Consider the following 22,576-nt stretch of genomic DNA (forward strand, 5'->3'; position numbering starts at 1 on the left):
GACTGGAGGCTAGTTGTTGTGCTTAGGCTGGTGTCCTTCCAGATAGATTCCAAAGGAAGAACGAAAAGACAGATTCTTCTTCACTTTCTCTCTTCCTCCTCCTCCCAAGACTAGCTGTCTCCATCCACGTTTTTTCTCTGTGGTTTTGTCTACTGGTAAGTTGATTTAAAAAAACATATCTGTTCTGTCTCTAATATAAGGTAACTCATTTTGTAATGTACATGGACTGGGAAATGTGTAAGTTAATCGATTTATTTTTGGAATTTTATGTTGATGATATACAGTAATCTACTATGCAATGTTCGTACAATTTAAAATAAAAGATATGCATGCCAGTTGTACTTGTGAGAGCATAACGAGCTCAAAAAGGGGAACTATGTAGTGCATATGGAAGTCATTTAATGTAGTCAGAAATTACATTCTCAAAAGACAATAAGAAACAAAAAATGTCATTGTATCCATATGATGTGAACAGCTACCCTTTGTCAAACATTTGAATGCTTTACAAAATATTGTTCTTACTAAATCATCAATAAAACATAGGGGGAAGCCTTATGCAATGCAAATAAATTCTGAATTGATGTGTCATTATGTAAAGGAAACCTGATCAATGCATAAATACAAATGTTTTTTTTAAAATGCTTACACCATAAACTTAGCAGCCTTAACTACTTAGGGAAGTCGTCTGGATTTGTACATCATTATTTGAGCTACTGTCTCACATTCTCTGTATTAAGATTTGCAGTGTTTGGTATTAACCAAGGTTAATGTCTTGGTTTTCAGCAGATAAGTAGCTTCTGTTTTGGAGAATCCAGCTGTGGCTTCTATCAGCAGACTCACAGGCCTGCGAGAAATGATAAAATGAGTTTGGCCTTGTGAGAGAGTCTGACTTTTACACCGACAGTGATTTCTGTAAGACCTTTCATCTAACTGCAAAATAGAAAAACAGGTCCAATCAAGGGGTGTTAACCAGATTGCTAATGAAATTAATAAAACCACACTACAATTCTGTTTTCAAAATATTCTCTTTGAATAAACCAATAATAGTGTATACTTCTCAAATAATGCAAAGATACCTTCAGAGGTTATTGTATTGGACGTCTGTCTATGAGTCTTAATGGATTGTTTTTGTCCTCACATAGAAAGAAGGACAACTGGTGACTGACATGGGCGAATGGGATCTGCTGGGCCGCTTGTTGGATAATGCAGAGCCACTCCACAGTGATCGGGAAGGTCTGGCTCACCGTGCTGTTTGTGTTCCGCATCCTGGTCCTGCACACCGGCGCTGAGAAGGTGAGGCCCTTGAGTAGCAACAATGTAGGTGAAATAATTGTGCTAGTATTAAAGGGGAGTAGCTGGAACAATATCAATAGGTCTCTGGATTGGGAATGTCTCAAACCTCCATTTTTATGATCATTTTGAGTACTGAACATTGTTCCTACTGCACTTTCAACTCTCTGAAGTTTTTAGTGTAATCTCTTCTATCATCTCTTTCCTCTAATCTTGTCTAGGTATGGGGCGATGAGCAATCTGACTTTGTCTGCAACACTCAGCAGCCTGGCTGTGAGAATGTCTGCTACGACAAAGCCTTCCCCATCTCTCACGTTCGCTTTTGGGCCCTCCAGATTATTGCTATAGCAACTCCGAAGCTTCTATATCTCGGTCACGTACTTCATGTGATCCACACTGAGAAGAAGGTGTGTCACTCCAGTGGGCAGTACAAAATGCAAAATATGGCTTTGGATTGATGCTACAAATAAATAATGCTCTGTACCGACTTAAGGTTGCATGATATCAATATTTATGAAATGCCTGTACCTTGTACATCCCTATGCCTATAAAGATTAAATGTAAGAGGACACAATTTTCTGCCATAACACACATTAGACAGGACTTACATCATTACTTTAAATACATCACTGGTCAGTGGATACTGTATATACTGCTATAATTACATATTATAATTTTATAATAATTATAATTTATAATTTCAAAGTTAAAAGAAGAGTGAATATTATGTGGCCAGAAACAGAACACAAAATGAATACGTTTTTCTGTGTCTTGTAAAAGTGCACAGTCGTCTCTTAACACATTACTATAACCACAATGTTAGCTGGAGAGATGTGGAGGCAGTGTATCTGTCACTGTGCAAAAACATTGATTGATTATTGCAGCTTTAAAGCTATACTATTTTATATTTTACTCATATTTTTTCCAAAATGTCTAAAAACCAACTTCCAGTGCTTCAATGTTTCAAGGAGGGAGACAGCACTATACCAATAAGTGTTTAGTCATATTTTGGCAAAACTGTTGGGAGTTTATATCTCATAAATTTCTGAACTTGATTTCTGAACACTGCAGACTGACAGTGGTGTTGCCTCCATCTTGATTCTTTCACCTAATTACTTTGAATACATCTGCACTGCCTCTAAATCTGTGTCTTTTTCAGCTTACTGGAAAAGTCATTTTCTTGTCCTTCCATTCCAAGGTGAAGGAGAGGATGAGAAGCATGCTGATTTGGATGACCAGGCCACTCTGTTCCTTAGGAGGGCCTACAAAGTTCCCAAGTACACCAAGAGCACTGGCAAGATCAGCATCCGTGGCAGTGTCCTTCGCAGTTATGTCCTCCATCTTCTGGCCAAGATTATCCTGGAGGTTTTGTTCATCGGGGGTCAGTACTTTCTTTACGGTTTCACACTCCAGCCTCGTTATGTCTGCACTAGCTCACCTTGCCCTCACAAAGTGGACTGCTTCCTGTCCAGGCCCACAGAGAAGTCAGTCATCATCTGGTTCATGCTGGTGGCAGCAATTGTCTCCCTCATCCTCAGCCTGGTGGAGCTGTTATACCTGTGTTCGAAAGCTGTGAAGGAGTGCATGACGAGGAGGCAGGATTACACAGTGACCCCGGTAACACCTCCACTTTTGGGAAGGAAAGCTTTTAAAGACGTGACGAGATGATCCAAAATTCTGTGAACCTGGAGCTGGAGCTCCAAGGAAGAAAATTGGGGTCGAACGGGGTCACAGTCGGGTCAAGGAGGCTGCTAAGAATATACCACCTGAGAACAACACATAGGGGAGGTCCACATCTGAAGCATTGAGGCTGTGATAGGTTGACCGGTCAAATTCCCGAGTTCCAGTATTTGTGTGCTTTGGCTTTGGGGTGGAAAGGGGTGTGTGTGCAGTAAATAAAGATGGTGGGTGGGGGGGTAGCCAGCTTTGGTAAACATAACTCAGTCACATGCTAAAAAAGTAGTTAAAGTGACTTAAAGTGACTTTTGTGACATAATAAAAAAATAACAAACATTTTTTCTTGCAGGTGACAGAGCTGTCATTTTAAAACACTGTACATTTTTTTGATAGATTTTGCTAAGAGTACTTCTTTGGAATGATTTAAGACTATGTTATTGAAATTTTGATTGAATAAACTTCTCATATTCAGATTGGATCTTTACCTTTTCTTACTTTGTTCAACCATTTCTGAGTTTTAAGTTCAGTTCTGATGAATGTGTATGATAAACATGGTCTATACTTGATCACACTGTTGTTTCATTAAATTATCATGCTCTTATTTCCCACCCTAATCTGTCTCTGAAATTCACCAAGGGTTTTCATATTAAGAACAGCCTCATCTACCAAACCACTGAAGACCACTTATTAATCTATCATACTGTAAATAAAGAGCTACAATTGCTGTAATGCATACAAAGCATTTAGTTAATTGTGTGCTGAAAGAATGCTTGTCAATGCAGTTTAAAACTTTGAAATCATTAATAGGCCACTGAGAATATATGAATCAGCAGAGCTCATATTTATAAACATTGTGTTCCCTTTAAACATGCTTTCATCAGCAAAAACATGTATTCCTCTCAGCATTTGTCAGAAAAAAGTAAGTATGAACAAGTTGAGAAAAGATATGTCTGGTATTGCAATTATTTTGAGTACTTTTAAAGAAATTGTTTGTAATATAGGTGTATTGAGAACTACACTTATTTGCTTTCTTCACGTTAAATATGAAGCTACCAGCAGGAGACAATTAGCTTGGCTCAGCACAAAGACTGGAAACAAGGAGAAACTGCTAACCTGGTTCTGTCCAAAGGTAACAAAATGTGCTTACCAGCACGTCTAAAGCTCACTAATTAACCAGTTATACAGATGGGTGACAAATTAAAGGGAAAATGAGGTGTCTTAGTCACATGAAGCATGAACATAGTCTCCGTGACGTCACGGCTTCCGAAGAGCTGTTGTGAAGCTCAATGATGGAGGCTCTGACAGTCACCAACTTGGCAGTCCCTACACCAGATAATTCCAAAAATGGGAAAAGAGGTGGAGCTGAGGCTGGCCGAAACATGGGAGTCTACGAGGATCCTTCAGTACGGTGGCCTGATAGATAGCACTGTGGCCTCTCTGTGGAGTTTGCATGTTATCCCCGTGTCTGCATGGGTTTCCTCCAGGTGCTCCGGTTTCCCCACCATCAAAAACATGTTATGTTCAGTGCCATTGACCAGACACTTAATTCGATCTGGAGTTGGTTCCCGGGCGCTGTACAGTGCTGCCCACTGATGGGTTAAATGCAGAGAATGAATTTTGCTACATGTATGTGTATGTGACAAATAAAGTACCTTTACCATACCTTAAATGAAGTAAGTAAATGATATTGAGTCAAACCAAATAAAAATGAACCTGAACAGAGGTGCATTCTGTTTTCACCAGGTGACCATTTATTTTATGGCAAAGTCAACAAATTGTTTCAACATGAACCAAACTAAATTATGGGTTTGAACGTAGAAGTGTCACCAAAATGCTTCAATGTGTCTCTGTATTAACTGGCCCCGGGCGGTAGAAGTTATTTATTTCTTCTATTATTTTTTAAAACATCCAAGACCATTTAACAGACAAAGATCTTGACTTCCTAAAGTGAGACTGAATACCTGTCAATTATTACACGATTGGTCTTTTTTTGCTCTGGTTTGCTGACAGGTACAACGTGACATCAAAGCCAGATGTGTGTTGCGTAATGTGATCCCTCATCAGTTCTACACAAAACTCCAAGGTCCAACATTTAAGTTAACAATCTGTCCCAACTAGAGACAGTTCTTTCTGACCAGGTCAGCAGGTAAGATGCAATGATTATTGTTCTCTGCTACAGATCGCTGATTTTTTATTTGTAAGGAACACTATAAAGAATGGAAATGTAGAGTATTTTTTGCATTTATATTTTGTAAAAAAGTGATGGGTTTTTATTTTACTGCTTTCTCTCTAACTGAATGAATATCACTTACATAACTAATCATGGCATCAGATTGCTTTTCTTGTCTTACCTTTCAGTTTTGCCCTCATAACACGTTTTATATGTTTATTGTAGAAATATTGTTGCGTTATAAAGAATATTGATGTAAGATTTTTGAAGTTACATTTACCCAGGGAAAGTTCTTTCCCTCCCGTTTTTCACTTCTTTCATAGTTGTATCTCTATACCAGCCTACTTCAACCAAGCCTCATTAGTACAAGGCCAGTGAGTTGTTCATTCTTCTGTTCAAAATGATTATTTAGAAAAATATTGACCAACTACCTTTGAGTTCATGGGGAGCTAAGACCCTCTTCTCATGTAGAACATAAAAAAATATTATTCTATTAATATGAACAATGAGCCTTTCTTCCAGCAGGAGCATATTGATTAAATACTATGTTGTGGTTAATGTTTCAGTTAATAAGGTGTGGTGTACGATCAATACAAACAAAACTATTCAGTTTGATGTATTTATTAACTCATGAATATTTATTGTATTTCCTTTATCTTTTTTTGTCACAGATTAGTAACTGAATATCGCCAAATAAAATATGGGAGACTGGGGTTTCCTGTCAACCTTGCTGGACAAGGTCCAGTCCCACTCCACAATCATTGGGAAGCTCTGGATGAGTGTCCTCTTCCTGTTCAGGATCATGGTTTTGGGTGCCGGTGCTGAGAGCGTCTGGGGGGACGAGCAGTCGGGTTTCATCTGCAACACTCAGCAACCTGGTTGTGTGAACGTCTGCTACGACTGGACCTTCCCCATCTCGCACATTCGCTTCTGGGTCCTCCAGATCATCTTCGTCTCCACACCAACGCTGCTGTACCTGGGCCATGCCATGCACATCATCCACAAGGAGAACAAGCTGAGGGAGCAGCAGCGATTGAGCCCTGGCGGGACCCGGCTGCTCAAAGTGCCCAAATACTCAGACGAAAAGGGAAAGGTGAAGATCAAGGGGAACCTGCTCGGGAGCTACCTGACCCAGCTCGTGGTCAAGATCATCATTGAGTCTGCCTTCATAGTGGGCCAGTACTACCTGTACGGCTTCATTATGGTCCCCATGTTCCCCTGCTCTAAGAAGCCCTGTCCCTTCACTGTGGAGTGCTACATGTCCCGACCCACAGAGAAGAGCATCTTTATTATCTTCATGTTGGCAGTTTCCTGCGTGTCTCTGCTTCTCAACGTCATTGAGGTTTTGTATCTGATTTGTACCAGGGTCAAATGTAGGTCCAGGCCTCACGCACTCACTTCAGCAGAAAACCCTGCCAGCCTGTCAGCACCCAGGTGGACGACTACAGAGGAAGCACTCAAGCAGAACAAGATTAACATGGAGCTAGAGAGTGTTGGTGGAAGCCTGGACGGGGCCAAAGAGGAGAAAAGACTACTGAGTGATCATTAAAATCCACTGACCTGACTATTTTATTGTATGAAATGCTCCTTTCAGAATTCTGCCTCACGTTTCCTTGTTCTAAAAGACTGAAGTGAAGTGTTCTTACATTGTGGTGTACAAATCATGACAGAACTTTAAGGAATGGGGTTATTATTTCAGCGCCACGTTGTTGGAATTTTACATTTACTTTGTATTCTTTAACTGGAAATCTAATAATGGAAAACATGCAATATTGATAATGTATTTATGTTCTTCTATACTCACTTGTTAATCTATGAATGAGCAGAATTTTGTCTACGCCCAGTTATTAAATGTGTCCTTTAAGTAACTGCCGTGTTCATTAGCTAGGATTTAAAATAATTGACAATGATGCTAATGATTATTGTGGCGAAGAGTCTGTTTATATGGTTTCTACTGTATATGAAGACATTTTTGTATGCTGTATTGTTTTTAATAAATGACTGGATAAAGTTTCATGACATTTCTTTACCTTCAGATGACAGGTTTACATTTTATACTTCAAACACCTTACTTTTTAAAGACTAGTTTTACACTTCTTTGGTAACACTGTAGGGTTGCAACTGATGAAAACCAGAAAACACATTTGGTTTGGGATAATAATAATAATAATAATTGCTTGCTATCACTTCAGAATAGGGAGCGGTTGATACTTTGACAGATATTAGCCACCAAATAAAAAGACATTTAAATATAATTAAAAAGAGTTCAAAAAAAATGAAAACAAGGAAAACATGTTGCAGGACCTCCTTTCATTCTCAGATCTAAACTATAAATGCAAAGTCTCTCTTTATAGATGTCATAATGTACCTGGAGATGTTTTTTGCCACCCAACTTTTCAACAATGTTTTTCTATTCTTACCAGCGTGGCTTTTTTCCATGGAGAAGCCACCTTCACCTTGGTGGGTGCAATGTCATCAATAACATTTGTAATTTTAGAATTGAAATGATCTACAAGCTCATTAAGGTAGGGTAAGCAGTCTCAAAGAAAACAGGGAATACCTTCCACATATTCAAAAGATGCAGAATTGGAGGGAATCATTAAACAAAGTGGCAAATAAAACTCCACCCTTTCTTTTAGTTTTGCTCACAAAACTGAAGTTGGGAGGGGTAGACTTGATAAGCTGCACTGTTAACTTGGTCTAACCAAGTTTCGCAAGCGCAATGGAAGCTAAATGTGTTTCTAAGCAGATTCACCATTCTTCATCTATCAGGCCACAAGACAGGAATTGAGAAAGTTGATCTTATTTACTTAACTGTATGAATTGAATTGTTATTTTGTATTTAGCTTGAAGCTTTGGCAATACTGTTCTATTAACATTCATGGCAATAAAGCAAATTTGAATTGAATTGAAGTGGCTGGCACGCAGAGCGCCGGTTTGTCTTGGGAAGAGCCATGAGTGCCATTAGCCTTATAGCAAATGTGTCAAACTGGCTGAAGACTTAAATCCAATGCTGGAGGTGGACACCGATGGTGGTTTAGGGGAAGTGGGAGTAGGGCCAGAGAAGGAGTAGGTTTGTTCCTAGCAGTGACGAGCTCTTTCATCTGGTCAATGACCTCCAATAAGGGGGAGGAGGGAGAAGGGGTTAGGAAATGAGGGACACCTGGATGTGGTTTGGGGGTGAATAAGGTTCATCCTTGTAGGTGGTTATTGGGGAGGGGAGAAGAGACTCTTCCTCTCGGCTCTGATGTCTCCCATGATTAAAGCTCTCTCCGGGCAGAAGCTGAAGCTCTCCTTCAAGGTTCTCTTATGTCTTCTTCTTGTTTTGATTCCTCTTGTCTCTTGTCCTTGGCAGAGGGAACAAATGAGTGACGCAAGAAGTAAAAGTAGGTTAGACATGAACACTTTTACTCCTGACTTGTTAAGGCAAAATCCATCTGCTTTAAAAAGATTTCTGCGATCCCAGAAAAAGTGAAATTTTTAATAAAGAACACTGACTGGACAGTATATTGTTGAGATCCACGGATAAAATTAAGAGGATCAAATACATCCATAAAAATTGCAGGGGCTACACAAAAGGTCACTATGGACCTGCTCAGTATATCAGTTCGGTACAAAACCTGTCCACCAAAACCATATTTGTGAAGCTTATAATATTAGATTTGCTTTGTGCAAATCACACAGCCTGTAAAGAAACTTTCTGTTGACATAGCCCCATCAAAAAATGAACGTGACTGTTCAATCCTCACGTAGTTGCAAGCTGTACAGGTGTTCATGTTATTGTGCCCGTGCACTTTACTCCTTGAGTCACAAAGAAATTCACAAAAATACTCACTTTGTGGGTACATAACTGACAAATATCATCTAATACAAAATGCTAAATAATGAGATCAGGAGCACAAGAATTTGGTTTATAGCACTGCCAATCATTAACAGGATAATCTTGTCAGTGCTCAGCCCAAAATTTTGCACTTGAGATTATCATTTCCAGATGTCATGACAACGTGACAGCTCACACTGTTGCGCAATTTCATCAGAACTAAAGTTCAAGGTACCATAGACAGGTCTGATTTAGTGCACTGGGCTCTTTATCATTCAACTGAACTGTTGGTGACTGGTCTGTTTGTCTGCACAGAGTCCTTTTACATTCAAAAGGTAAGGTGTACAATTACTTTTTTGTTTTATATTTGTTTGTTTGTTTTATGCTCCATAATATCCAACATGTAATAAATTCTTAAATTTCATGAAAACCTAAATTTCATGGTCTTACTTTTGAAATAAGATTTCAACTAAAAAGGTTTATAAAGATTGATATAGAATATTTATAATTATGAGTATATTCTTACATTGGCAGGGGGTTGTAAGCATGTTAGTATATGTGTGTGTAAGCAAAGCCAGACTACAGACAAACTCTACAAGCCATCTGATCATTCGCACTGATGCATATTTTCCATAATCCATGAGGATAAAAATCTGAATTATCTATATATTTCCACATTTACTTGGAGTTCATTTCAACTTTCACTAGATGTGTAGTCTACAGACACATTAAAGAGCCTTTCTTCTTGTGAAAAATAAACATATTTATAGATGCAGCGAACGTACAGACGTCTATTGAATGTATATTCCTCTCCTATCATTACAACCAATTTTATAGCATCCTCTTTACATTCTGAACATTATACTATACTATAGATTAGGGTTTTTACAACATGTGATTGTCTTTCATAACCAAAACAGACTTTCTTCTGTTGTTGATGATGTTTTACCATCCTGTTAAACAATAATCATAAACCACAGTACCTAGTACTATTTGCTGAAACAAAACAGAATGCTGTAAGCTATACTTTTGTAACTGTAATATGTAGAATAAAATATTACTGGTTAATTAGACAACAGTCATGACTTAAATAAATAAAGACAAGATCAAAACTTAATTACGTATTTTGAGAAATTATACTTTTGTTCTCAAAAACTTGATACAGATTTAATACCATTTAGGTCACTACAACTTAACACAAGTCTGGCAGTAAAATATATTCTGGCTACATGGATACTTGCTATGTGAGACTGTTTAAAGTTGAGTAGTCTGCATATATCATTAAACACTGCTATTGTATATAACAGCTAAATGAGAAACAAAGGTTTCAGGTTTCTTAACAAATCTTTAATCCTGTCTCTACCTGACCACAGTCTGGAATATCATAATACACTTGGGTACTGATAAATGGGGGACTTGCAATGTTTTGTCTAAATTGTTATTTTATATGCTTTTATTCATCATATCAGAGACCATGGGAGAATGGGGTTTTCTGTCCTCTCTACTGGACAAGGTCCAGTCCCACTCCACCGTCATAGGGAAGGTCTGGCTGAGTGTGCTGTTTATCTTCAGGATCATGATCCTTGGAGCCGGAGCAGAGAAGGTCTCCTTCAATTTGTTCATACTTTATAAAAGCATTATACCTTTCAGCATGAATCTATAATAACACCCTCTAGTGGCCATAATGAAGGTCCACCGCTCCAGGGCAACAGTAGCTGACTCAGTTTAATTACACATTTTCAGGCTTTATATTTATAATAACACCTTTTGTTATATTGAAACATTTTTAAATGATTAAATAGCTTTGTCTTCTTTATCTCTTGATAAGAGTTGTTCATCCATCAATCCGTGCATCCATCTTCTGCGCTGCTTATCCTTTGAAGAGTCACAGGGCCAGGGGCTAAGAGAATAATAATCCTCTCTGTGCTAAATTAGACTACTTGTTAAACATACATATTTTTCTTTATTTAAGTTTGTTTATTTAAGTATAAACTTTTTTATTTACTTGAAATGCCGCTGATTGTTTGTACAGCCTCACCACAACAATGTATCTTCAGAATCCCATTTTGTAGCCATTATTATCACAATTCTCAATTACCTTCAATAACAACACCAGATCCTCATAGATGTGTACTACAAGCTAATTAAAATGCTCATAAAAGTAACTCAACAATCTACATGCTGTGCATACATTTGTAATTATATTAATTTCTCATCTGAACATTACAGGTGTGGGGCGATGAACAGTCGAATATGATTTGTAACACAAAACAGCCTGGTTGCAAGAACGTCTGCTATGACCACGCCTTCCCAATCTCACACATTCGATTCTGGGTCCTCCAGATTATCTTCGTCTCAACACCAACGCTGATCTACCTTGGTCATGTCATCCACATTATCCACAAAGAAAATAAAATGAGAGAGTATATACAGACCCACTCTAGTAGCGAAATCGTCAAAGTTCCCAAGTACTCTGATGAAAAAGGCCACGTTAAGATTAAAGGCAACCTGCTGGGTAACTACATAACCTCCATATTTTTCAGAATCCTTCTGGAGGTAGCGTTCATTGTGGGGCAGTATTATCTGTATGGGTTTATCATGGACCCAAGAATCGTCTGCTCCAGAGCACCTTGTCCCTTCACTGTAGAGTGCTACATGTCCCGACCCACAGAGAAGACCATCTTCATCATCTTCATGCTTGTAGTCTCCTGCATCTCTCTTCTACTCAACGTAGCAGAGCTCTTCTACCTGGCGTGTTTTCGCACATCTAGACGAAGGTTTAAAACACTGCCGTCCACTGCTATTTCCATTCACCCACTTTTAAAAGGTGACAGGGATGGAAAATGAGAAGCTTACTCTCCATAATGCCAATCACAGTACAGTAATTTAGATCCAATGTGCAAAATTTAAACAGCCGCATAGTTACCAAAAAAAAAGAAAAAAAAAAGTGACTAACAGGGCTAAATCCACAAAAGACCGTAGCTCACATGTGTATAAATTACACAATGTGATACTTCAAAAAGACCTGAAAATGAAGCAAATTTGGAAATGTATTAGTAGACTATTTGTGAATAGTTACAAGCATTCATATATTTAAAAATGTGATTATACGATAGTGTCAATGAAGCAAACTTTTAAAATTTGTTAAGGACAAAAGTGAGTTTTTGTGTGCCAACTGTGACATTCCCAGAAGTCATTAATTCTGCTGTGGTCTGTGACTACATGGCTTGATGTCAGAGGGACATGACCCTATAACTTGACTTGACTGCAGATAGCTCTGTGTCTCTGTACCAATTTGCTTTGGCCAAAAACCATTTTGTAATGCTACAACCTTTTTATGTTCTAAAGCAGTGCTGAGGTGCCAGTATACTTTTTAAATTTATATTTTCCGTTTATTATATAATTTGCTGGCATGACTTTTAAAACTGTAAATATTTGAATTGAATTACAAATAATTTGTTTTTTCATGTTTAATATGACTGTATGTGCCTTGTGTTTGTAAATTATTGTAAAAAAAAAAAGAGTACTGAGGAAAGGGTACACAAGGGTAGTCCAAGTAATTTTCAAACTGCCTCTCAGTTTTTGTTTCATTATCACTGTTGTTACTCAACATACTCATGCATAATTAATTATTTCTGTTCCCAGGTGTCACTGAAATTACATTTAACCTACTATCACTAATTTAGTAACAGAAAAACAATTTTTGAAAACCTCTATTGGATATTGTATTAAAATAATCACATCAGAGGAGAAATAAAGATGTAAATAGTCAGATATAGAATATAGATCAATATCACCAGAAAGTATGTTGTACAATCTCTGTAAATTATTGCTGATTTAGTTTACTGTAACTTATGGAGTTAATGCAACATAACTACAAGGATCACACAGCTCTAAAGCTCTAAAGGTGATATGAATAATATTTATTGTATTTTTTTATTTTTATATTTATAATTTCATCAAACTAATCACAATATAAGTAAAATCACAACATTTTTATTGTACAAGCATTTGTTGTATTTCCTCCACACCTATGTCAGCGGTTTTTAACATCTTTTAATTCTTTCTTTTGCTTTTACACTCGCAAATGTACAGTATGGTTCAGTGTCACCTTGTAACCAGCAACAGGATGTTGTCAGCAAAGAGAAGGTGCTATATCTGCTCAGCACCACACAGCAGACAAAGCTGATGAAAAAATAAAGTTGAACTTCTAGCAAGCTACAGACCCAGATTTGTTATTCACTAGTTGATAACCATAGTATTTTGTTGACAACACACCAAAAGTAGAGGGAATATTATCATATCATTTGGTAAGAAACAGTCAGAAAAGACATACATTCAAAACCTTACTGTGTATGTAAATATTATCAAGACTATTTACTTGAAGTATCACAAGTAAAATACTCATTCAGCAGAAAAATGGTCCCTGTCAGTGTTTTCCTATTATATGATGTTTAGGATTAATTTTACAGCTGTTGATGTTTAAGATTGCGCTGATTTAATTTACTGTTGGGTAGTTTAATCTACAGCAATGCATCATATTCTATAAGATTATCATACTGTATGCTTGTAGCATCAGTGTCCATAGGCCTATCTCTAAAAGGTTTTGTGTGCTCAGAAAAGCTACCCTGTTTTCAGCTTTGTGATGATGCATTCTCCAATTTATCACCAAATTTGGAGATACTGTACGTGTGTTTCACTGGAAAAGATGGGTATGAAATATTATAATCTGAAAAGTAACTAGTAACTAAAGTTGTCCACAATATTTACATCTAAGATGTAGTGCATTAGAACTAAAAAGTTGCGCAAAATGTAAATACTCAAGTACACGTGGGCCTATCTAGATTTAAGTACTTAAGTACAGTACTAGAGTAAAATTAGCCCAAAGTTACTGAGAAACACCTCCAAATGAATGTTGATTTTGCCATGTCTGCTGGATAAGCAGCCAGAATAACTTCACAGAGATGTGTCACGGTAGTTATCTGTTATCTGTTATCTTGTTGAAGACTTCTGAAGCTGACTTTTTTTTTTCTTCAGAAAGGTTCACTTTTTCAACATTCATCCAAAGGATCCTAAGGGGTCTATAACTGATATACTATAACTAATTTTACTAGGCCTATAGCTCGTTGTGACGATCCCTTCGGCTTTACAGAGCTTCATAGGGAGTTTCACTGTTTATCTGTCCCAGTGCCATTTTCTGCTGCAGCAAGCAGCTTTTTGCAGCCAAAACCATAAACAAAAACACAGTGTGCCGCACTGTATCTGCTGGATGTGTAAACTGTTTGCCAACTTTGATATCAACTTAAAAGCCAATGGGGGTTGTTGTGACCTTACCGTTACCCAGAGATGAATTCTAATGAACCACAGGTTAACGGACAGATTATATATATATATCTATACCCTACGCTCACACTGGACTTACTTCCCAGACTTTGTGCCTGAACAATGTTAGAGTGAAATACAACTGTTTATTACGTTTGATAAGCAGCAGCAACATCTGTGAGGATCAGTCAATACATGGATGTGACGGCACTCCTCATAATCGCACCTCATTTCAAAACAAGACAGTGATTATCTGTCTCTTAATCAAGGTTCAGTTACAACTCTGGCTAATGCAAGATGGAGAGCTGTGTGACTATTGATTATTAAAATGTTGATTAGCAGGGCAGATTAGGCAAATTTGGATGCACATCTCTTAGTAAATGATAGGCATCACATATTCAGTCAAGACATAGTATAAATTGTATTTTACCTTTGAAGATTTATTAAAGGAAACATGGGGAAGCCATGTTTGAATGGGTCTGATGTAGCTGATATCTAGAAAGTTTTTTAGCTATAATTTACAGGGGCTATGCTTAAATTTGTCAGTAGAGTATATGCTAGATTGTCAGCCAGTTCAAGCACAGTTGATCCACATCCAGCCTCAGCCAACACTACCACAAACCCAGAACAGGCGTCTCTTACAAGTCACACAGACCCAGATGAAATACAGGCAGCCTCAGCCAGAATGGGCACTGCCAGAGATGTTCAGCCGCCATCAGATACAAGCAGCTCAGATGCTAACGGAACAGTTGCTGCTCCACCAAATGACCCAGCAGATTACTTTATTCGGAGGAGTTTTTGCGCAGAGGACCATTCAAACAGGGACCGGACTTTTCTAGGAGAGGTGTTCATTCAGGCTTATTACAGAGACATACTGTTTAAAGGAGAGAGGATTGTGTCATGCACCTGATTGTCAGCACCTAGGGGTACCAGAAGCTCAAAACAAGAGCCAATAGCAACAGCAAAGAAAAGCTGTTTTGGTTTGTCAGAGAAGACTTGGCAAATTTTTTATGGTTGCAACCCACATACTCAGCTCTGCTGCTCATCTCACAAATGCATGTTTCTTACAAATGTGGCACCATTTAAAAGGGAAATTATCATGCTTTTCAGTTGTACAAGGTGTTTTGCCAAGAAGGATTGTTAAATCAAAGAAATGAGCTACCAAACACAAATTTCCTTACTTTTTGTTCCTATTTTATATACTATTTTTCTATAGCAATGTTTCAGATGATACTGTGAAAATGACAATGTGAAAGAGGCTTTACAGAGCTTTCTAGCAAGTTTCTGTCCCGGTGTGACTTGACTGTTTTTGTTCACTTTCACCTCCTCAACGCTCTCCTGGTGCAGTTTTCTGTTGCAGCAAGCAGCTGCTTTCAGCCAAAACAAGAGAAGAATTTTAACTACTGGATGTGTAAACTTTGAAGAAATCTAACGAACCACGGGGTAACAGACAAGTAATGTGGTCACAAATTGGGCAAATAATATTACACATAAAATAGTTTCTTCTGATCTGCACCTACCAACGTTGTTTTTTAAACGTTGTTGTTGGAAGAGACCACAAGATGGCGCCATAAACAGACACGACCCGAACGTCATTTTCGTCCCGCCCACACTGCGCTGAACACCGGCTTCCTTTTTCCTCACAATAACAACAGCTGGTTGTAGCAGCTTAAAGATGGCCGCCGCAACCATGGCGGGGCTGGACGCCCACAGGATGGAGGAGAAGAAGTTCGAGTACTTCTCCTCCATCAACTCCATGGCAAAGAAAATAATGCAGGAGAGGGAGAAAATTAAAGCCAAGCACGGCTCGTCCTGGGAGAGAATGACGCCGGAAGAGCAGGACAGCGCCATCGACAACGGGATGATGGATCCCCAAATCCGAGCCCGATACGCTATGCACAGAGTTGACCGTGAAGAAGTGGTCTGTTACCCTAAACTGCTCATTCAGACGGGTCAAAAGATAGTTCGCTTCGGGGAAGAGGTACTTAAACCACATTTGGATATATATTAAATAGCTTTGTGTGTATTTTTAGAGGTCAGAATAGCCAGTGTTGTCATGGTTGCTAATTAGCCACGTAACCGTTGAAGTATGTCGGTTAACGTCACTGTGGCTACCTGATACGTAGATGTTGGACTTACAACAGTCTCCTATTTGTTAAACATGAATAATTTGGTGAATACATGTTCTCCGAGAAAATATGAAGTTTTTGTTTGGTTGCTATTTTTTATAAAATGTTTAAACATGTATAAAAAGGCTATGTGACTTTGTCTTAAATGTAGTAGGGATGGGCCAGAAATGTCATCAAGTTTAAAGGCTCCTCCTGAGTGAAAGTTAAAGAAATCAGATGGTTAATTGTGGTTTTAAACTATAGGCTACATTGTGGTCAGAACATGACAAACACTTGCCCAACAGTGGATCACTTAACAAATCTGAGGTAGAAAAAAAATATATGACTAAATCAGTCTCTTTTCCTCAACAAAATAAATATCTTAATAATAAAATTAAGTGCCAATTAAATCAAACATTTATTGAACGTTTGTTAAGTTGTTATTGAGGAAAATTATATCGCAGTAATAATCAATGTTGTGTTATTGCCCAGCCCTTGTATAAACTACATTACTTTAGTTAAGAAAAGCTCTGTGTGTCTGTTGAAACTGTAACTTGTCTGTGTGGGGGTTTTGTTTTAAGGATATTTCCTGGCAAGATGAGCATTCTGCCCCCTTCTCATGGGAAACAAAGGTAAAAATAATCCGGTTAAGTGTAAGTCTGATTGACTTTTTCAATAACTGATCGTGTAGACAAACCTAAATTTATACAACCTTTTATTTTTTTATTTAATATAATGTGCAATACATAATCAACATTCACATGTTGTGTTGAGCTCAGTTGAGTTGTGAGATATTGTTAACAGATATTGAAACTTTGCTCTGATCTTTCAGAGCCAGTTGGACTTCAGCTTGACCTCTAGCTCTGCAGACCTGGGGATCTCAGCCTCGCAGGCGGACTCAAAGGCTGTGAAGGTTCCTCATTCCAACCAGCTGGGCAAGAGTACACCAGGAGCCAAGGTGTCATAAAGATTTTACTGTTGTTGTTGTTTTAGTTAGCATATTTTGGTTGGAAAGGAAAGAAGCACTTAAGTCATCACATGTTACTGGAGATGTAGTTTATTACTTGACTTGGTTTTATGTAGTCTACATACAACACAAGAGTAGGGTGTAATCAATTGCAGTTAAGCAATCACACTTTGGACTGATATTGGAAAAGCAATTTTGAGCCTTTGAGTTGGACAGTAACCTAAATTATAGTGAGTACATATGGTTCACTGCTTAGTATCACACACTAAAACTGAAAAGTACCAGTGTAGTTGCTAAGATGTTCTCAGTGGTTTACTTTATAATAAAAACATTTAGAGTAACATGTCAGGTTACAGAGGATGCTTTAAATAAACAATCCTTTCAACACTCTTATGATTATCATGGGTGGATGTGGCACATTTAAGTGTGAGGATGCGGTTATGTGATTTCTCAATTCCACGTGAATGTGGCTAACCATCAGACAACATAAAAATGTGGTTTATGTTTGGTTAACACAGTGTTTGTCCCATGACAACAATCTGCTAGATCTATAAATACAGCATTGTTGGCTTGTTTGAATGGTACCTATCCCCAGTAGGATTAACCTTTACCTTAACTTCAGATTTTTAAGAAGAAATTCTTACATAAAATTGATACTGGGACTCTTACAGGAGAGACCAAGCAACTGTACATTTCATGAATACATCCCCTAATCTTGGGAGAGTTTATATTAAAAATGTTATTCTGTGATTGTGAAGGTGACTGTCAGCGAGGGACGGAGGCCAGAGGAAGAGTCATCTTTCTGGAAGATCAGTGCTGAGAGGTCCAGGCTCGAAGGAGAGCAGGCCAACTTCCAGTCCATAACCCCCAGCCAGATCAAATCCCTCGAGAAAGGAGAGAAATCTCTCCCCTCCTACCTCCGACAGGTAAGCCCAGCGTTTCCCAGTATCTGGGGGCATTTTCCATTTGAGGAACAGCTAGCTCAAGTAACAGCTAACATTTTTCTTCGTATATTTTGGCACAAGCATTGCATTTATATGGTCTGTTTCGTTTCCAACAAACAACAGCTTGAAAGCAAATTCCCACCCAAACACTTGTCTTAGTGAGCGGCGTATCCTGAAATAGAATCTAGCCTGACGCTGAGATAACTGGCATCTGTGAGGCCTCCACAAGTGTCTGCGAAGCAGATGGTGAATGCAGCCAGTTTGCAGTTTTAAGAAAAGCAACAATGATGACTAGATTGTTTCAAACGGACATTTGTTGTTGCTGTGATTTGGACTTGTACAGCCTCATGACCCATATACAGAACTCGCCATGCTCATACAAGAAGCCTGAAGCAATTGTCAGCAAAAATGCAACCTCTTTTTGTGACAATCAGTTTCCTGATAGTACCAGGTTATCTTAAACATGTATAATATGAAAAAATCCTTTACACTCTAATCTAAATATTATTTTTCTACAGGAGCCCCCTGTTACTTCAATCCCCTCCAAGGAGCCTGAGGCAGCAGACCCCCACCCTCCAGCTCATACCAAGTCCACCAAGCACCGAGCACCAAAACCTCCTGCTCCCCAACCCCCTGCCGCTGTCGCTGTTAGCGCAACGCCAGCTTCCATCTCCATTTCGCCGAACCCAGTCCCACCTGTCAGCGTGTCCTCGTCGATTGCAGGATGGGAGCGATCTCAGAGCACCCTGCCGTCGGTCAGCAACACCCTGAATGAAGTGTTCTCCTCCAGCCCCATGTCCAAGCCCTCCAACCACCCCACCAGTGTGGAGAGAGAGAAAGGGGAAGAAGGTTCACCCACTAACTCCACTTTTGCCCAGGTGTGTTCTGAAACCGGTAGAGTTTTAAGAGTTACAGGAGCACAGTTTTCAAATAAAACTTTTGCTTTGGGTATTGTGAAGTGCAGCATTGAAGCCCAAATCACATTTATTTGAGTCTACAGAGGAAATAAAAGTTGTCACTTGTTGTGACATCAGGATGTTGCCAGAAATCCAACACGCTTTAAAATCAGGTTTAGCGTATTTGTTTATCCCAATATTTATAGGCCCACAATAGCAACGGTTCTCGATCAAGCTCTGGTTCGGTTCACTTGGTCCAATAAAGGGAGGGGGGAAAAAAGTGTTGCCGTTCAGTTTTGGTCTGTTTCTTGTTCACACTAAATTAATACAAACTAACTAAGAGCTGCAAATATTAGCTGAAGGACTGACAGGTAACAGGGTTTGGTGATTGTCATCCTGTATCATCAGTGCTACATGGACCCATGTGGGCAAGTCATGCAGCGCTTTACTACATCTTGTACTGTTATAATAAGAGTGATGGTTATTATGGGCCCGCTACGTTTCCCTCAATTGTTATTGAGTTACTGTCAAAACATTTGGAGTAGGACACCTCTTCTCCTTCTCACTCTCTTTCTGATTTAGGAAAGTCCCAGCACTCGCGTTCTACAGCCATACATGTTACCATGATTACCAAATAATAAATCACTAATACTGATTTTTTTACGTTTGCTTTTATGCCACAAATGAACCGCACCACAGTCCAACTGGAGCCGAACCAACCTCTTGAGTCGGTTGTTTAGTCTGCACCAGAGTTTGAGTCACAGCTTTCACACCAGCGTAAACAAACCACACCAAGCAGGTTAGGTGTAAAAGCATTCTAACAAGACAAGTGGAAAACCTGACAAAAGGCCTTCGTACATGAGGGGAAATAAATGCAATTAAAAGAGAGATTCCATCAACTTCAAGGCTGTAGGTAGGAGGACAGCAAATACAGAAGTGAGAATAAAGGTGTAATAAATAATAGAAATTCAGCCAATACTGATACAGTAAGTAAAAATTAGTAATTTAATTAATCTAATATCAGTCTTTTGATGTATGACCAATGTATACCAGTTGTTTCTAATAGCCAGTCGTAATGTACTGAAATGTGTCTCAAGCTTTTAATATTGTGTAACACAGTTTCTCTGTCTCTACCTCTTTCCCCCTTGTTAACACCCCTCAGTACAACACAAGCAGCAACATCCTGAAGACTGGATTCGACTTCTTAGACAACTGGTAAACCAGAGCAGAGACCACCAGAGTCACCGCTCTGAATGAATCATTCTCATCATCACTCTGAAGAAGGACCACACTGCCATGACTACAGACATCCACGTTTAGATTTAACAAACCACCAGTCTTTAAAATGACTACATTATGTTCTTGTAATTATCTTCTGTGTGTCTCCTATCTCAGCGCCTTTGTGGTGGCGTTTTTCCCCTCTAGAAAAGCTCCCTTTTGCTCTCTGACTAGGGTTGAGTCTCTTAGATTTCTTGCCAAACCTGCCAGTAGGGATTGAACCTCTCAGATTATGTGTGCTCTCCCTGACTGTGCATTCACACTGCGATCAGCTTGGTTGAAAGGTTACACAATTCTGACTGCGTTTGGAACTGCATCGACGATCCCAAGTACACTAAGTCACTGCATGTAACAACAGATAGGTGTCAGACATCACAAAAGCTAAATGCAACTGAAACATTTGAGAAATGAAAACGGTGTGAATGTGTTAAATAGTTAGCTAGCTAAACTGTAACAAAAATGCTGAATGCAGAGGTTTAAAACGGAATAAACAAATAAAATTACATAAGAGCTAACCATGGCTGCAACTGCTCCTTAAGGATAGTTGTTTCATCTTTTTTTGTACCCTGTAGTCTTTCAAATAAAGATTTATATATAAATGGGGATGTTTAAATGCCTGTTACAATGTGCTAACCCATTTTACACTTGTTAATACGAGCTGTGGTACATTAAAACGCATTCTGGCAGGGGGATATAGTGGTGTGGCAATGGTTTTTATTGCCCAATCCCAATAAAAATTTCCGTTGTGGCTGCATTTTTCTCATACAAGTTTAACTATTTGCACATTAGCCAAATATCTCTAGTAACCTGATCACGTTGCTTGTAGTGTGAATGCACGATAATGGTGTGACTTGGCTGCCTTCATGTGTAACTTTTTACACAGTAGCCTAGCAAGCAAGGAATTGTTTTGTGCCGTAAGCATGTCAAATTGTCATCTGTGCAAAACACTGTTCTGTTTTTTATGTTTGATTTTATGTTATGAAGATTTTGCTCTCTTGTGCTTTTATTTATACATACTTCTATATTCCTATAAATCTTAAGAGTTTTAGTTTAGAGTTAAAGTAGTGCTCAGTACTGCAGTCTTGGCTCACATAGTGCAATTACTACAAACAATGTTCTCACTGGTTATGGAATTCCTGGAATATCATGGGATTTTACCATTGCATCACTTTACAGGAGTGTAGCAGAATATATTTTCCAACTTTCACACATTCATTGAATTAGTTGGTGTTTTGAAGCAAGTGGCTTTAAAAAAAAAAGCCATGGAAGTGCTCAATCGTAGGCCAGATGTCCTGTATGGATTTCCTCACCACCTCACCTTCCCAACTGTCACCTTTGACCTCAAACTAGTGCTGAGCAAAGTTAGTGTGCATTTATAATGAAAATGAGACGCACTCGCAACGTTGTGTTTTAGGTAAACAAGGCAGGCATGTAGTGATTTGTACCACTTGTGTCATAGATCTAAAATCCAGTTTACACAAACAGAGTACTATTTTACTGAATTTTGTATTTATCTGCTGATTGTATCTTATGCTATACATATATATTGCACTCATGCATTTTAAGTGACAGATTGAAAGAAAGTAAATACATAAAAGTCAAACCTGTCTTTTGTCTTTTTTGGACACAAACCCCATTCCTAAACCTCACGTAACGCAGAGTACTGTTTCCTTGCTTTCCCTGTCTCCTTTTTTGTTCTTGATCGCACACACCCATTATATTTCCGAATTCAATGAAGGCCACATCAAAACAGTCTGCTGACCTTCTCCTTGGAGGGAAAGGAGGTCACTACAAGAGTGTCTGTTATGGTTACAAATGCAACATCACTCGATGATGGATTTGATTTGATTTATGAGGAAAAACTGAAGTCAAAATTTGTACTGTTAAGTTTTTGCTTCAGAGTGATCAAGGTTTTTTTTTTTCCCCTTGTTTGACATCAAGAGTGTTTGCATTCTTGTTGACCTCCCTGCCTCTCAGCTCCATGACATCAATTCTTCCAGCTGTAATTTCCACCAGATCCAAAATGCCTGTTAGGAAAGGAGGAGCGAAGGATGTCCGGTGCTCAGAGGAAACTCTGTGCTGTTCAGTTAACACATTGGCCCAG

General features: G+C 38.7%; 4 protein-coding genes across 7 annotated transcripts; all 4 read left to right on the top strand.

The window, feature by feature from the left end:
* Positions 1-646: 646 nt before the first annotated feature.
* LOC119908293 (gap junction Cx32.7 protein-like) lies at positions 647-3,023 on the top strand. The gene is given in 6 exon segments (XM_038726003.1): positions 647-912; positions 1,143-1,201; positions 1,203-1,293; positions 1,512-1,697; positions 2,489-2,501; positions 2,504-3,023. Coding segments are annotated over 5 exon segments (780 nt in total). The 5' UTR covers positions 647-912; positions 1,143-1,166; the 3' UTR covers positions 2,959-3,023.
* A 1,986-nt stretch (positions 3,024-5,009) lies between these two features.
* Positions 5,010-7,151, top strand: LOC119908296 (gap junction Cx32.2 protein-like). 4 transcript variants are annotated; one of them, XM_038726006.1, is made up of 2 exons: positions 5,010-5,113; positions 5,809-7,151. In XM_038726006.1, the coding sequence occupies exon 2, from the start codon at positions 5,838-5,840 to the stop codon at positions 6,684-6,686; it is 849 nt and encodes a 282-aa protein (XP_038581934.1). In that variant the 5' UTR covers positions 5,010-5,113; positions 5,809-5,837; the 3' UTR covers positions 6,687-7,151. The 4 variants fall into 4 exon arrangements, with proteins under 4 accessions (XP_038581934.1, XP_038581937.1, XP_038581935.1 ...); XM_038726009.1 differs by having other exon boundaries at positions 5,065-5,105; XM_038726007.1 differs by lacking the exon at positions 5,010-5,113 and adding an exon at positions 5,150-5,511.
* Positions 7,152-9,146: 1,995 nt separating this feature from the next.
* On the top strand, positions 9,147-13,180 carry LOC119908295 (gap junction Cx32.2 protein-like). Its single transcript, XM_038726005.1, has 3 exons — positions 9,147-9,292; positions 10,427-10,560; positions 11,187-13,180. The coding sequence occupies exons 2-3, from the start codon at positions 10,432-10,434 to the stop codon at positions 11,802-11,804; spliced, it is 747 nt and encodes a 248-aa protein (XP_038581933.1). The 5' UTR covers positions 9,147-9,292; positions 10,427-10,431; the 3' UTR covers positions 11,805-13,180.
* A 2,747-nt stretch (positions 13,181-15,927) lies between these two features.
* On the top strand, positions 15,928-22,075 carry LOC119908294 (uncharacterized protein C1orf198 homolog). Its single transcript, XM_038726004.1, has 6 exons — positions 15,928-16,260; positions 16,969-17,019; positions 17,220-17,345; positions 18,113-18,280; positions 18,817-19,176; positions 20,357-22,075. The coding sequence occupies exons 1-6, from the start codon at positions 15,955-15,957 to the stop codon at positions 20,411-20,413; spliced, it is 1,068 nt and encodes a 355-aa protein (XP_038581932.1). The 5' UTR covers positions 15,928-15,954; the 3' UTR covers positions 20,414-22,075.
* Positions 22,076-22,576: the final 501 nt, after the last annotated feature.

Source organism: Micropterus salmoides, unplaced genomic scaffold (assembly GCF_014851395.1).
Source record: "Micropterus salmoides isolate LMB-PRFRI ecotype aquatic unplaced genomic scaffold, ASM1485139v1 Ms_hic_scaffold_1744, whole genome shotgun sequence".
Taxonomy (NCBI): Eukaryota; Metazoa; Chordata; class Actinopteri; order Centrarchiformes; family Centrarchidae; genus Micropterus; species Micropterus salmoides.

Bases quoted from the DNA above. Each gene is read 5' to 3' on its own strand.
- LOC119908294 (XM_038726004.1), top strand. From the start codon at position 15,955: ATGGCCGCCGCAACCATGGCGGGGCTGGACGCCCACAGGATGGAGGAG. The intron at 16,261-16,968 runs GTACTTAAACCA...TTTTGTTTTAAG, and splicing joins TAGTTCGCTTCGGGGAAGAG to GATATTTCCTGGCAAGATGA. The intron at 17,020-17,219 runs GTAAAAATAATC...CTGATCTTTCAG, and splicing joins CCTTCTCATGGGAAACAAAG to AGCCAGTTGGACTTCAGCTT.
- LOC119908295 (XM_038726005.1), top strand. From the start codon at position 10,432: ATGGGAGAATGGGGTTTTCTGTCCTCTCTACTGGACAAGGTCCAGTCC. The intron at 10,561-11,186 runs GTCTCCTTCAAT...TGAACATTACAG, and splicing joins TTGGAGCCGGAGCAGAGAAG to GTGTGGGGCGATGAACAGTC.
- LOC119908296 (XM_038726006.1), top strand. From the start codon at position 5,838: ATGGGAGACTGGGGTTTCCTGTCAACCTTGCTGGACAAGGTCCAGTCC.